At 29.0% G+C, this 15,298-nt stretch overlaps 1 protein-coding gene across 9 annotated transcripts in view; it reads left to right on the top strand.

Moving 5' to 3' along the window:
- The window catches only part of LOC142320626 (putative ATP-dependent RNA helicase TDRD12), a 126,145-nt gene that overhangs the window by 84,256 nt on the left and 26,591 nt on the right, over positions 1 to 15,298 (top strand). For 3 of the 9 annotated variants that reach the window (XR_012755454.1, XR_012755457.1, XR_012755453.1), the window contains exons 24-28: positions 264 to 820; positions 3,912 to 4,036; positions 5,545 to 5,661; positions 9,764 to 10,014; positions 12,592 to 12,640. Coding sequence is in view for 2 of the 9 variants with exons in the window: in XM_075358640.1 (XP_075214755.1) it covers positions 264 to 820; positions 3,912 to 4,036; positions 5,545 to 5,661; positions 9,764 to 9,921 (957 nt within the window). In the remaining 7 variants the exon portion in view is untranslated. The other 6 variants (XR_012755452.1, XR_012755458.1, XR_012755456.1 and 3 more) reach the window with 3 other exon arrangements.

Below are 15,298 nucleotides of genomic sequence, written 5' to 3'. Positions count from 1 at the left end.
AAAAAATAAGGTAACTGTCATATTATTTAATTTATAGTTTCTGTAGTGTGTGTGTATATATATATATATATATATATATATATATATATATATATATATATATATATATATATATATACATATATTGATACAGCTGTGCATATATACACATATATACAGTGTGTATATATACCAATATATATACCATGTGTATATATATATACACACACACTTTTTTTATAAAGTATTTGTTTCAAATATACATTGGGTTTTTTTGTTAATAGATTACTGAATCATCAGAATTAAAAATAAATGGAAGTACAACAGAAAAATTATGTAATTCTGCATCAACATCTACAGCTGAGACTAATCCAAATATTTTGACAAGTCTAGAATCTGTGTCTAAAGAAAACCCTGCAATATTGTCTCTTCCTAAATCAAAATCTGCAATACTGTCATTGCCCAAGTCAAAACCAGCATTATTCTCATTACCAAGAAAGAAGCTACCATCACCTAAAGAAAAGAGTAATATTTTACTTAATTACATGAGTAGATCCCAAATTCTGCAAGATAATAAGAATACATCTAATCAGATTGTTAAATGTTTGAGTAGTGGTGATGATTCTAAAAGCAGTAAAAAATCAAAAATTTCAAATACAGAAAATGATTTATCAGATAAGGATGTTTGTCAGCTTGATGTGCCACAATTAAAACAACTGGGTTCTGTACATACTCCTCTAGTTTACTGGTATCAGGATCTTGAATTTATTTATGTACATATTAAACTTATTGGTGTCGAGATATATAACATTAAGTGGACGTACAGGACATTGTGTTTTAGGTAGTATTTTATTTTCAATTAATTCAATATAATATGTATTAAATGCACAACTATCAGATTCAATATTAAAAGAAGTAAAAAAAATTAACAAAATATAGCAGTTTTGAGATGATTCTCATCTTTGAGGTAAAAATCATGCTAGAGATAGAAAATTGCAAACTGTGGCAAAGTAAATGTGATGTATATTTAAAATTGTTAACTTAATAATGTTATTTATTAATTGGTCTGTGTTTAATAATAATTTCACTCTGGTGATGAAAATATACAGTGCATATGAAAAGTAACTATACAACTGGTCTTGCGTTAATACAGCTATGTATAATGATTTACCATACAGTAATTGCTGGAAATGGACCCCCTTGAACATCCTACATATGTGTACCCATTTTTCTTGTTCTTGAAGACACAAGTTGTTCATGTAGATTATTCTTGGTGAAATCAAAAATAATAGTTTGAACTTCTTGTTGGCTATAGGGGTTTCTTCAATAAAACATTCCTTTTTGCATATACCCAAAAGTAAACGGTAGGTTTAAGTTTAAAGAACAAGGTGGCCACAAGCTTTGAGAAATGATTTGATCTCTGAAAACCTCTTGCAGTAACTTAGTGGATTGCCTGGCTGTACCTGCTATTGTGCTGTCTTGTTGAATCTAATCGTTATTAATTTTGCTTTCAGTTTGTTCTGCCACTGGGAATTATTCCCAGTAATTTGAATTTATTGTTTCTCCTAAGAATATCCGGTTAACTATTTTTCTTTCCTCAGTAATCTATTGGTCATGTAGAGGAATTTTATGTTCAGCATGTTGGTTGTTAGGAGATTATAAACAACATCGGTTCTATATGTGCACATACCATGATAAATGGAATCACTATGGCATGAGGTGTACTATATTTCATCTGTATAGAAAATGTAGTCTTAAATATCATAATAGTTATCTTCTAGAAACTGTTAAAACCATTCATCATATTGAATTTGCTTTCCACAGTCTGGTCAATAACATTTGAACTGCTTTCACAATTTGTGAGATGAGCTTCTTACTAAAACTGCCACCTTATGTGCAGTTAGAAACACTGATGTTTTTCTGTCAGGCCTGCTTTCACATTTTACATGAACTTGTTGGGTCTGCGTTACATAGTAGCTAATATATCTTGCATTTTTTCTTCATTGAGTCCTGATGGGGTACCTCTACTGATAGGGTCAGAACTGTACTGACCCTATCTCCCTAAATTTCTTTATTAGCGCACTTGTACTGTGTCAATAAGGAACTGATGTACCTGGAAATCTAATGGAAAACTGATCCTTCACTGTCTGTGTACTCATAATGGTCACAAAAGACATATTCAACTAGAAATATTAGCTGTTCTAAAGTTAATACTACCATTCTAAGCATTTACGGAAAGACATTGTCTAAATCATTCAAAGGTAATGAACAACAAAGAACCAGAAATACACTTTCTCTTCCAAGAACACCAGCCTGACTGCGTTATGAAACATATTACTCACAAAGCAGGATTATCAACCATAGTAGAAAATATTAAATGCAATGCATGGTATACAATCCCTCAATATATAATTTCTGTTTACATAGGTGTGTAGTTACTTTTTGAACGAACAGTACATCTTGAAAGTGCTACATTTTGGTAAAAATTTCTACTTTTTCTATTGAAAACCTGGTTATTTAGTATTTGTTTTAATTCATTAGTATTTTCACTAGATAATGTTTCTTAAATTAACTAGTCTCTATACTGATTACTTTAAAATTTGTTTCAGTATATTTTTTTTTTTTTATAATGTTTGCAAAAAACAAATGTTTTAATGGATGAAATAGAAACTGATACCTGCTCTATTTTAAACACTTCAGTTATGGTATATGGGCATGTTAATGTACGTAGAATATCATAAAGATCTTTTCATGATATAAAAATTCTTGATTTTAATTGTAATTTACTATTTTATTTAATGTTTCTCTTTTAATTTTCTCAACTTTCAATGAAAAATGTACAATTATGCAAATTTTTAAACACCTTAAAACACCTTATAGGTACTTCTTGCAATTTTTTCCAGCTGAAAAAAAAATTTAAATTGAATTATAGTGCTTCAGAAGCGTGAAATGTTATGAAAATTTGTAAGAGATGGTATTAGCTTCTTTAAAACATGCAACCAAAGTGTTTTTTTAATTTTATTCAATTTCAATTCAAATGAATAACAAAATTAATGTAATAACATAATTTAAATAATGTTGAAATGATAATTGTTTAAACAAAATTTTTATATTATATATTTTTTTATATTAATTGCTTTAAGTTAGTTATACCAAAGTGTTTATAAATATGGTATGCCTGTACAAATATAATAATTTAAAAAATTGCTTTTAGTGTTATTTTAAGGCAATGATTACCAAACTGTGTGCCGCAGTGCCCCGGGAGGCTGCAGTCTCTTTACAGGGGCGCCGCAAAATATTGTAAAAGCTTCATAATTAATTGAACCAAGACATTTGTAATTTAATGTTAATAAAGTTAAAAAAATAATGTTGATACATGAATTTTATTTATTTTTATCTCTTATTTACGAGTAGTTATACTTTTACTTAGGGTAGGGCACCATGGAAAGATTTCAATTGTAAAAGGGTGCTGCAACTCAGAAAGGGCAGTGTGACTCAGAAAAGTTTGGGAACCACTGTTTAAGGTGTTTTACTTATATAATTTTTATTTACCATTTGTTTGGTGCTTGAGAGTGCTTGTCAGGTCTGATTCTGATATAAATGTTAAGAAAGGCATTAAAAAAAGTTTGGTTTGCAAACATTAAAGATTATTTACTTTATTGTTTTAGTTTTGTGTATTGAATTTTTTTCATTATCTTGTCTTAAATTGCAAAATATTTTTAAATGATTTTTCTAATATTCTAGAAATAATTCTGATTCTGCTTGCCTTTAAGTGAACTATTTGCTGTATCTAATATTAAAATTAATTTTGTTTAATATTTCCATCCAGTGATAATAATATTTACTTAACTTAGAATATAAATAGCAACATTGTTAATAGCAATAATATTCATTTATTCATTCATTATTTTAATAATTTTTTTTTTTTTTAGCACATGGCATGAAAATAAATTCTATAGACTTGATTTCAATCTATTTGGTCCAATTGATCCAGAAACTTTGCAGCATTATGCTAAAGGTTTCTGGGTAGAAGTAAAGATGAAGAAGGTTTTACGTGGTAAGTTCTAGTTTGGAAAGTATTTCTTTCTTCTCTGTTCAGAAAGTCACTGTGCTCACAGTGACTTTCTGAACAGAATGCTAACATTCACAGAAAACAGAACACTAACATTCTGTTCTGTTCGTGTTCTGTTCTGTTAGTGGTACATTCTGTTCTTTCGGCATTAGGTTAGTTGCCTTGTGGATTGCTCTGTAATTAACCAATATGTCAGTTGTTGAGTTGTGAATAAATGTTCAGTTTGTTTCATGATGTTTTGTTTATCGGAGTCAGTAGCAGTGAGAAATGTAATGGTTCTTTCGGTAGCAGAACGCATTTCTCTCATTAAACATGTCTTTCGTGAAAGTGAGAAGTATATTTAGTGAAGCGCATGTTTTTCTGAAAAGTTTACAAATCCTCCTGCTCCTCACTGCAATCCAATTTTTGAACTCTTATCGAAAAATTTCAGGCTACAGGTTCAGTTGAAGATGCTGATTGAAGTGGACCACCACCTAAACTAAACAAACAGAAGTTGTTTGATATTTTGGATGCTATGGCCAAAAACCCATTAAAGTCAATGTGTAAGTTAGCATAGCATAGATGTCAGTCGGAGTTGCTATTGCACATAAAGCTGTAAGAAAAGAATTGATACTTTCCCTCACAAAGTAATGTGTGTTCAAGAACTGAAACCTACACATCATGCCAAAAGACAATAGTTTAAACGTTTTATTTACCAAAATTCCACAGGTATCCTAGACATTATGTTTTTTACAAATGAAGTTTGGTTTCATCTGGGAGGATATATTAATTCACTAAATAAACGACTGTGATCAACAACTAACCCCCATGAATTACATGAATAATCTACACACGAAGTGAAAATTGGAGTCTGGGTTGGTGCACGTTGAATGTGCATTGTGAGTCCAGTTTTTTTTGGAAATACAGTTAATAATGATCATTATTGTGTTGCTTTTACAAACTTTATTAGTTGGTTAATAGAAGTAGAAATCAACCACATTTGATTACAACAAGATGGTGCTACAGCACACATGGCTAACATAGCTGGTCAATGACTTTTTTGGTGAACGAATCACTTCAAGAAGTCTGTGGCCTGTACAATCGCCTGATCTGACTACCCCAGATTACTTTCGCAGTGAAAAAAGATCGCAGTGTATCGCCACAGACCACGCATGATTGACAAACTAAAAACCGCAATAATGGCGTATGTATGAGACATTCCAGTACATAAGCTAGTTAAAGTGTTTGAAAAGGAATTGAAATGTATGCAGTGTTGTATTAATATTGGAGATATCTTCAACACCTTTTATAAAATATTCCACTTATTGTAATATCTGTTTCTACATAATAATGAAATAAAAATAGAAAGTACTAATTCAGAAAGTTTCATTACACTTCAATAATTCCAGTGCACAGCAACTTTCCGAATGCACTGTAAATTATTCAGGAAATTTGCTAATTATCATGTGTGCATAATTTTTTTTTAATTTTGATTTATGTTTATTATATTTCAGGATCAAACTGGTTGAGATTGTTGCAGACTAAAGCTAATTATAACTGGCTAAAATTTAATCCTGAGCATATTGTTGTTTCTAATGATTCAGATGACGATGGTGTTGAATTCAGAAAAGGTGAATTATTATTTCTTTTGTTATTTCCATCATATTATTTTCAGATTCATGCTTTGTTTTTGTTAACATTTTAACAAAAACAAATCAGTTATTATCCGCATGTGTATATAATTCGTATTTAACTGATTTACTGTTAGGTTTGTTGAGTCTAAAAATGTTTTGGTTTATTTACAGAAGATTATTGTTTATATCTGCATTCTTGTATTCCAAATTTAAAATAATTTATTAATAAATAATTAAAAATAATATTTTAAATAAATTGTAATAATAATTTTTTCTGTATTAGACTTGAAAAATCAAATTTTCTATCTTATAAAAAGTAAATCTTGAATTTTATATTTTCTGTGCAGGCTCTTTAATATAGTTTAATTCAATTCTGGGCCCTCAGTAAATCTGGATTAGTCTAGATCAGATCTGTAAAATTTTTTAGGATATTTTTAAGAAAAAAATTAATGAATATAAATCTAAAAATAGCTTCCTTACGACTGGTTATTGACAGAAATTAATTATTATAAATCAGAATTTTAATATGATGATTGCATTATCTAAATGAATAAGGCATATTCTTTGAATGATTAAATTTACTTTTCTGTAAACATTTCACTGTTGCACTTAAGGACAGAGTAATTAGGGTGAAAATAAAAAAAAATATTAGTCAATTCTGGTTAATAGAACAAACTGGTTTATTTGGGGCAATTTTGTAAAAATTCATGTAAATTTTGCCAGTTTTAACGGCCCAAAATGCTGCTTATAAGTCCCACTAATTTGTTCGTTTCTTTATTTTACAAAACTTTCTTTTATTTAAATAATACTATTAATTATGTAAATCATTTAACTGATGTTTTAAAAGCTACATGGAGGGCGGTAAAACTTCTTAACCACTGGGAAAGACATTTTGTGTATAAAATATTTTGTCTGCACAGTACATATTTCTTTCAAGTTGTATGGAAGTGATGATGAAATAATAAAAAAAATCACTAAAAAACTCTAATCATTTTGTAATTTAATGTTGTTTATATAACTGTAATACTGTATTAGAAATAAAATTCCGAATAGTAAGATGTTAAAACATGTTTAGTATGAAACATGTTTTAACTATATTTGTGTATATCCTCAATTTTCTTTAATATTGTTTAATAGGGCCTTATGGCCCTGGTCTCAAAGAGATTCTATGTATGGAATCTATTGTATATATAATTTTTAATTTAAATCCTGTTAAACGATTTAATAAAGATGGACTAAAGTGGTAGTAGAAATTGGAATTCTTATTGTAACTATAATTATTAAACAGGACTTATAATTAAGCCACACTTTCACTAATATACATGTCTCATTCATTTTGGTTGTTGTCTTCTGCTGTGTATAAAGAATATAGGAAACTCGGATTGCATCACAGTGTAAATAATATGATGTATTATTTTAATAGGGTGATTTAAGTATTGATTATTATTAAAATTAATTTTATAAATCTACAGAAAATGTATTAACATATTTAAGACATTTTTCTTTCAACTCTAAAAAATTTCTGTATACACTATTCAGTTAACTTATTATAAAAGAGGTAAGTAACCTAAAACTAGTTCATTTATATTTTGCTAAAGTTGCTGAACATATTCCTGGTTACCTGTGTTTTCTTTTCATGTCAATATCAGTAATATTTTTATGTGAATATAAACTGCTATGTATATACATTTTAATTATTTATATATATATATACACACAATCACATACATACACACAATCAACTCACAAATGTTAACAATAGACTAAAAAAAATTATTGTGTTTTCTTTTCATGTCAATATCAGTAATATTTTTATGTGAATATAAACTGCTATGTATATACATTTTAATTATATATATGTATATATATATATATGTATATATACACACACAATCACATACATACACACAATCAACTCACAAATGTTAACAATAGACTAAAAAAAATTATTATTATTATGACTTTTACAGATAAGTTCGCAATGCTACATAAGTACATGATATTTCATTATCCAGCTTGGTACTGTACCTAGTAAGTAATAAAAGCAGGCCCATGCAGTATATGTTATTATTCTAAGAATAAAAAAGTTGGTACATGAGGGTTATGCTGAATTGAAAGTAATTTCATCTTCTAAAACTCTTGGAAATCAACACCACAATAAAATTTCCTAAAATAATCACTTACGTCTTAGGAATAAATTTTTTTTTTGGAGTTCTGATTCCATTACAATAAAGGTTATACAACAGATTGTTTTTAACTTTAACACATTCATGTAAACCAAAGTAACAAAAAAAATAAATGTCTCTAGCACTAGTATAATCTATTGAAAGCATCAAATTATATCATATTTGTTGAGATCAGATTTATTAAATTTGTAGATTATAGAATTTCTCATATATTTTGCACATAGCATGTCCGGTGATTCAGGTCATATTCAAGACTAAATTGTAAATATGACCAGGTTCAGATTGTTCACCACAGAACAATTTGTATTTACTCCTTCAGAAAACAATTCTGACTACCGCAAATTTTATCTTAGATGCTTTGCCTTAGTCACAAATACAGGCTGATCAACTTAATACCAAACTGTTATAGAATAAACATAGTTGTGGCATGTAAGATTTTATGAAAACTTAGATTAAATTAAATTCTCTATTTACATTAGCAAAAGTTACATTTTTTAGCATATTTTTACAAAAGATGTTTGAAGTGAGCACCCTGCACAGTGATGTGCTTTTGTGCTTGAGCGATAATATTGAAAAACCACCTGACTCAATATTATCAGTAATAATATATTATTATAATAGACTTTTTCAATTTTCACTGCCACTGATTTTTTGTTGAATGTGTATTCAGTTCATTGATAGTGTCTAGATATGATTTATAAAGTCTATCCTTCAAATAGCCCTAAAGGAAAAAAATTTTAACTAGACAAGTCTGGGGAGTGCCATCATTCTCTGTTGACAGTTCATTCTTCTGTAAAAGCCCATATGAATGCATAGTAGTCAATCGTTGATGTGTGACATATTGCTCCATCTTTTCGAAAGAAGTTGTACTCTTTTCATGATTGTTAACTGAGAATAGAATTTTTAAAAAGTTGTACAGTACACAGTTTCATTTCATACATTGGCTAAATACTGTACTGTACAGTTATATTTTATACATATTGGCTTTCACTATACAATTACCAGAAACAGCACACCATACACTAATTTTCTCATCATGGAGTCTCTTACCAGAAGCTCATAATCTGGTAACAATTTTCAGTCATTCAGTAACCAGTGAATTAAAATTCTCAAATGTACTTTGTGACTAACATAAAGTATAGCATCAGGTCTATCTATCCACCAACAATGTTTTTGAGAAACCAGTATATTGTTTTGTGTGTTCTCTAAGTTGTATACAATTGTTATATGATATGATTTTAAATTTAAATCATGAAACATCTTGCAGCAAGATGTGTATTTTACACCGATTTGTTGTAATTAATTAGTTAACAAATTTTTTTCAGACTGGCAGAAATTCTTTTTTGAATATTGGATTTGTCTTTAGTGTCCTAATGAAAGTATGCCAATTTCGTTTTGCATTTGAAACTGATTTCATTGTATGTCACTTTTTAACCAAATTGTATACTACTCTTTGCTAGGATACTGGCATTTGGAAACTTTACTGACATGTTTCTTGATAGGATCCAGAAATCCTTCCTTTGATTAACTAAGACATTCTTGAAAAGACAATGTATAAAATGAAACTATACTGCCTGAAGCATATAGATTCCAGTTGACAACAATACAAGTAGTAACATACACAAGCAATAATGGCACTAGTAGTAGCAGCAGTGACAGTAGCAGTGTTAAAATTTGCACTCAATTATTGCAGTTCAACCTTGCTCGGTTCGGTTTAAGTTACTCTGATATAAGAAAGAGCAGGCAGAATTTGTTAATTAAGAAATTAAATTATCTTCTGTCTTACAATTCTATTGTAAGACAAAGAATTTCATTTTCATTATACTCAGCGAGGAAAATGTATAAATTATAATGTTAAAACATTTATCATTTTCATTTTTTTTATTTTTATTAAGTTGATTTTTTTTTTTTAGATAAAAAGAAAAAAATATTGAAGAAAATTGACAAATCCCAGTTTTTATTTGGTCCAAGACCACCATGTGCTGATGATTCTGATTCAGCCTCTTCAGATACTGTCGAACCAAATGATATGGAGGATGATCCTGATGATCCTTTTAATCTAAATATTTAAAAGAGACTGATAAAAGTACATGAACTAATTGTATTAAATAGTTATCTTTGTTAAACTTATGATTCTCCTGGTGTCTGATTGTAGTATTGGCTGGTGAGTCATATATAATTTTATCTCTTATTTTTAATACTTGTAAGTGAAACTTTTAATCTAATTGAATTAACTGTGTAAAATGTAGCTAATAATTTTGTAAAATTTTATGTCACCTTAAAAAATTTATCAATTTTCAGATGTTTAAAGTTACCCCCTGATTTTTAGGATTTTCTCATTAAAAATTAAGAAGGCAAGTTAATGATGTTAGAACTGATCTCGTGTAGGTTTGTGGGTGTGGCTATACAATAATAGGAAATAGCATTAAGGATTTATGACATGCATTACTACTGTTGGGGAAAGTTACAAAAATAAAATTACAAATAGCTCGTTTTTGCCAAAAGAATATTGGACTTTATTTTTAACAGAATTATATAACCATGTTCATAAAAATAAAAAAATGCATAAAAACACTATTACATATTATTGTTTTGTTAAGACAAATGCTTTGCACAAAATCTCCTTATGCGATATTTATATACAATAATCCTTAAGTAAAGTATAGGTAAACTTATTACATTAAATATTTCTTTTACATAAACAAGGTGTATAATAACGATACAGAGTATAATAATAGTATCTCATTGTTTAACAGAGGATTACCTTAATATTTAGTAGACGATTACTGTTTTTTGTTAATGAAAAACAAATATCTTGATACTCACTGGCACAGAATGTAATCTGGATTATCACAATAGAAAGTTCAACAGACGATTATTGTAGAATGAAAAAACATCAATATATTGATATTCAGTCGCACAAAACATAATCACACAATCGTGGACCCTATATACGTCTACATAAGTTCCTTCAAGTTAATATTTTATAATGCAGTTATAGAGAAGAAAAAGCACAAACACTACGTTTAAAGGATCCTTAACACACACAATAAAAAGATTCATTGTTGCAGAACATGTGCAATCCACTTGTCAACCGCACGAAGTGTGAAGCTTGACCAAACAATACCAGAGTTGCAAGATGCACCAATGATCACTTGAATGATGGTTGCAGACCGTGATCAGAGAGAGACGATGGTCGCAGAGAGACAGAGAGAGACGATGGTCACAGAGAGACAGAGAGAGATGATGGTCACAGAGAGACAGAGAGAGATGATGGTCGCAGAGAGACAGAGAGAGACGATAGTCGCAGAGAGACAGAGAGAGACGATGGTCGCAGAGACGACACACAAGAGAGGGGTCACAATGAGAGACTGCCGAAGCAGAAGTAGCGAGAGTGACGAAGAAGAAGTGACCTGACTCTAGTGGTGAGCCGGCTTATACAGGGTAGGTGGAGCCGAGTGATGTCGATAGAAGCAGAGTCCATCCGAAAGGAGCTGTGTGAACGGTGAAGAGCTGCTAAATCGTCCGGCGCCGAGTGCATCTGAAAGGAGCCAAGTGAATTCTAACATGTTTACGTTTAGTTCTTCTTTTTTTTTTTTATTTATTATTTTAAACATTATACACATGAAATAATACAGAATTAAACCTTAATAAATAATCAATACAAAAGTCATAAATAAAAATCAACTGAGCATATAGCACTCTTGCCAAACGTTTGAAGTTATTGCTTGCTTCTTACTTTTTGTTAAGTTATGTTCTGCATGCTACATAATTTGTTTTGGTATTACATACCATCATGTATTAATGTTAAGTTAAAGATTTTAAACATCAGCTAACTTTAAATTTACATTTTAGGTTAGCCCCAGTGTTATTGCCAGTGAACTAAAAATAAAAAACTAATCAAGTTTCTGTACTTATTTAATTGATGTAGTAAAAAAATAAGGTATTTTTAGTTGTAACCATTTTTAAGAGCTTATATTTTTAACTGTATAGAGAAAATAATTTCATTTGTTGAAAATTCACAAATTTTTTGTCTGTTTTGTTTTATCAGTTTCTGAACAAATAGTACTTATAATATGTTTTTACATTATATATAATGCTGGATCATGGATACCGATATTCTTTAGTGGTTGGTTGTCAATTAACCACACAATTAACGTCATAAGACATTTCTTTTTTTTTTATAATAATGTACCTTTGTATATAGATAGTGAAATAATTTTATGTTAGCTCATCTTGATTGATGCATTTTTTATTTTTATTATTATCTGAGTTGTTTTATAAATCTGAATGTAATTATTAGTATGTTTATATTTATTGGTTACAACTTCTCACATATTTAAGTTCATAATTATAACCTTACTAAGTATTCATTCTTTTGATTTCTTTGAGTAACACTAAAACGTATAATTTAAAAATTATGAATAAATATTCATACATTAAAGCATGCTGATTATTAAAAAAATACAAGCACATGCAGTTGTGGTCAGAATCTATATATTTGTCATAATTGCACTTAAAAATTGTTGGTGGGAAATGACATCAATAGGAAACTTTTCAGACTATTACTCTTATTTTCTAATATTCTTCTTGTCACTTAAAAAAACAAAAACTATGGTTTCAAGTAATTAGCCAGTAATTATTGTACTAATAGTCAATATAATAATTGTGTTTAATTATTGGAAAGGTTGAAGTGAATAATATTCTAACTATATTATTTTCTATGGCATTTTAATTACAGATTGTCAAATTTTATTTGTAGATTTCATCAAAAATAAAAAAAAGTATTTGTAAGTAATTCTACATTAATATCTGTTTCTTTTTTATCTTGTATATGTTTTATGTGATCTTGAATCAGTTAATTTAAGGAGTTTACAGTATTAACTTTCTTTTGTTATTCCTATTTTCAGTGAATTCTTGAATGTGTAGTGTTTTCTTATTTGTTACTCAAGTTATTGGATTAAGTGCAATGAATACATTAGAATGTTAATGCAATGCTTTATTTTATTTGTAGTTGACTGGCATATTCATATCTGTAAACTTGAATATTAGTTTTATGACAAGATATATGATTTTCTCAAATTTTTAAGTTTTATTGATGTTTTCTCAGATGTTTTTATGGAACTAAGTGGAATAAACATTAAAGAATTAAAAATTAGAGAGAATATGTTATACTCTGTCATACCACTGAACTTTATAATTCGGTTTTGAACCACCACTTTTATTTAATAAAATTATATCAGCACACAATTTTTTATTAAAGTGAACTTTGCATATGGAGCATTTAATTGCATTCTCGATAAGAAGAACATTATATTTATTTGGTTACATGAAACATTTGACTCCTGACATGATTACCAATGCAACAAATAATAAATCTCAGTAAATAACCTCTAAAACACTACACATACTCTAAAACACAAAACCACAGGAGAAGTGAGGTTAAGTTATATATTAATAACCTCTCAACACTATGTAATGAACAACTTGAATTTTTAATTATATTATAGGGTTGAAAAATTATCAAACATTAAATTTGTCAACAAGACAAAAAATTGCCATTTATTTACATCATGTCCCTTGTAAAAACCTTAGATTCTTCCTACTGTCATAACTTTTTATATGTGGTTATCATTTTATACACTGTTGTGAACATCATAGTAGTATTATAATATCAGAAATAGTTTACTGTGATACAAGCTATGTAGCTTTTTCACTTTGGAAGGTTAACTATAAAAAATAAAAATAAAAATTTTATGATAATTTTTGTTTAATAAAGTTTAGTATAAATTAGCAAGTTAGCATTAGTTTTGTATAATAAATAATTTGTATTATGGTTTCTGTTATCATGAATTAGCTTACATGGCATAACGTTTTGTGTAATGTTGCTTTAGTGCCTGTCATGCTTATATAGGAAGTGTGTAATGGTTGCTAATAAACCAGCATGAATGAGATAACTCAGTGATTGGCAAACTCGTCATCCAAAAGAGCCAAATTGAAACAATACAAAATTGAAGTTTATTCAAAGAGCCATTTTTTTTTAAACTTAAGCTTTGCTTTAGTAGAGACATTTTTATGGAAATAATTAGCATTAAAAGTACACTCTCGAGCTTGCCTTTGCTAAATATTCTTATTTTAACTAATGGTACATTAAATAAAACTTGGTGTCATACTTATATAAAGATAATATTTATTTAAAAATATAACAAGTTAAATAATGTAAAAGGTATACTTAAAAAAAAAAACTACAAATACTCCATTAATGTGAACAATGGCCTTGCATTTCCTTGGAAAGTAATGGTTAAGTCAGGTTTGTACATTGTTTTTAATTTTAGGCACGATTCCAAGTTCTCATTGATAAGCCGATTTCTTAATTTACTCTTGATAAAGTTCATGCTTGAAAATGATTGTTCGCATAAATATGTAGACCCAAATAAGTTAAGAATAACAAATGCTAGTTTCTTCAGTTGATCATATGAATCAGGAATACTATTCCAGGTGTTAAAAATCAACATATCTTCCCTCTCCAGATCTTTCAAAGCAGACCACTTGTGCTGTAAACTTAATTCACATTTATTTTTCTCCAATAGCCCTAAATCGGCACAAAGAGAATCGAATTTTGAGCTCCACAATTCTTTATTTTTTAAATCCGGCGACTGCATTTCAAAGCTGCCAATATCAATATTAAAGGGCGAAAAATTTATTTCTGTTACCGTAGCATTCAGAGGTTTTTTAACAAAGGCTAACGTTGCTTTGCTGTTTCTAAACTCTTTGAACCTGCTGAGAAAAGCTTCCTTCATATTTAACAGTGTTAAATATGCTCAGAGTTTACGAAGAACAGTGTTCTTCGTAAATAACAAATGACAATATTAGACTTATTTTCTCGACAATATTTCAATAGGCGTGGAAAGTGAATTAGTTTCCCTTTCAAAATCTTTGGCAAAAAGCGACAATTTGTTTTTGAATGAAATTACTTCTTCTAATATCGAAAAAATTGTGTTTCCTTTTCCTTGTAACGTACGATTAAGCTGATTTAGATGAGAAGTAACATCCACGTGAAATGAAATTGCTGGATCCATAGATCCGCTTTTATTTCAGTAAAAAGTAAAGCGAAACGTTTTAAAACGTTTCCTTTTGATAACCAACAAACCTTGTTATGCAGCAGAAGATTTGCATACCTACTATCTACCTCGATTAGAAATTCTTTAAATTGGCGATGGTAAAGAGCATTAGCTACAATCGAGTTGATAATCTTAATCACCAATTCCATTACTTTGCAAATTTCTTCAGGAAATTTCTGCGCACATAGTGCTTCCTGATGAATAATACAATGCTAAGTATCTTGTGATTAATTTTTTCTTTCAAAATAGCGACAAACCCAACCATTTCTTGCACCTGTCATACTTTTCGCTCCATCTGTTGAAATCGAGATCATTTTTTCTAATGGA

Source organism: Lycorma delicatula, chromosome 2 (assembly GCF_047948215.1).
Source record: "Lycorma delicatula isolate Av1 chromosome 2, ASM4794821v1, whole genome shotgun sequence".
In the NCBI taxonomy this organism is placed as follows: Eukaryota; Metazoa; Arthropoda; class Insecta; order Hemiptera; family Fulgoridae; genus Lycorma; species Lycorma delicatula.
The sequence above is the reverse complement of the archived record's forward strand: the minus strand, read 5'-3'. Positions and strand labels throughout refer to the sequence as shown.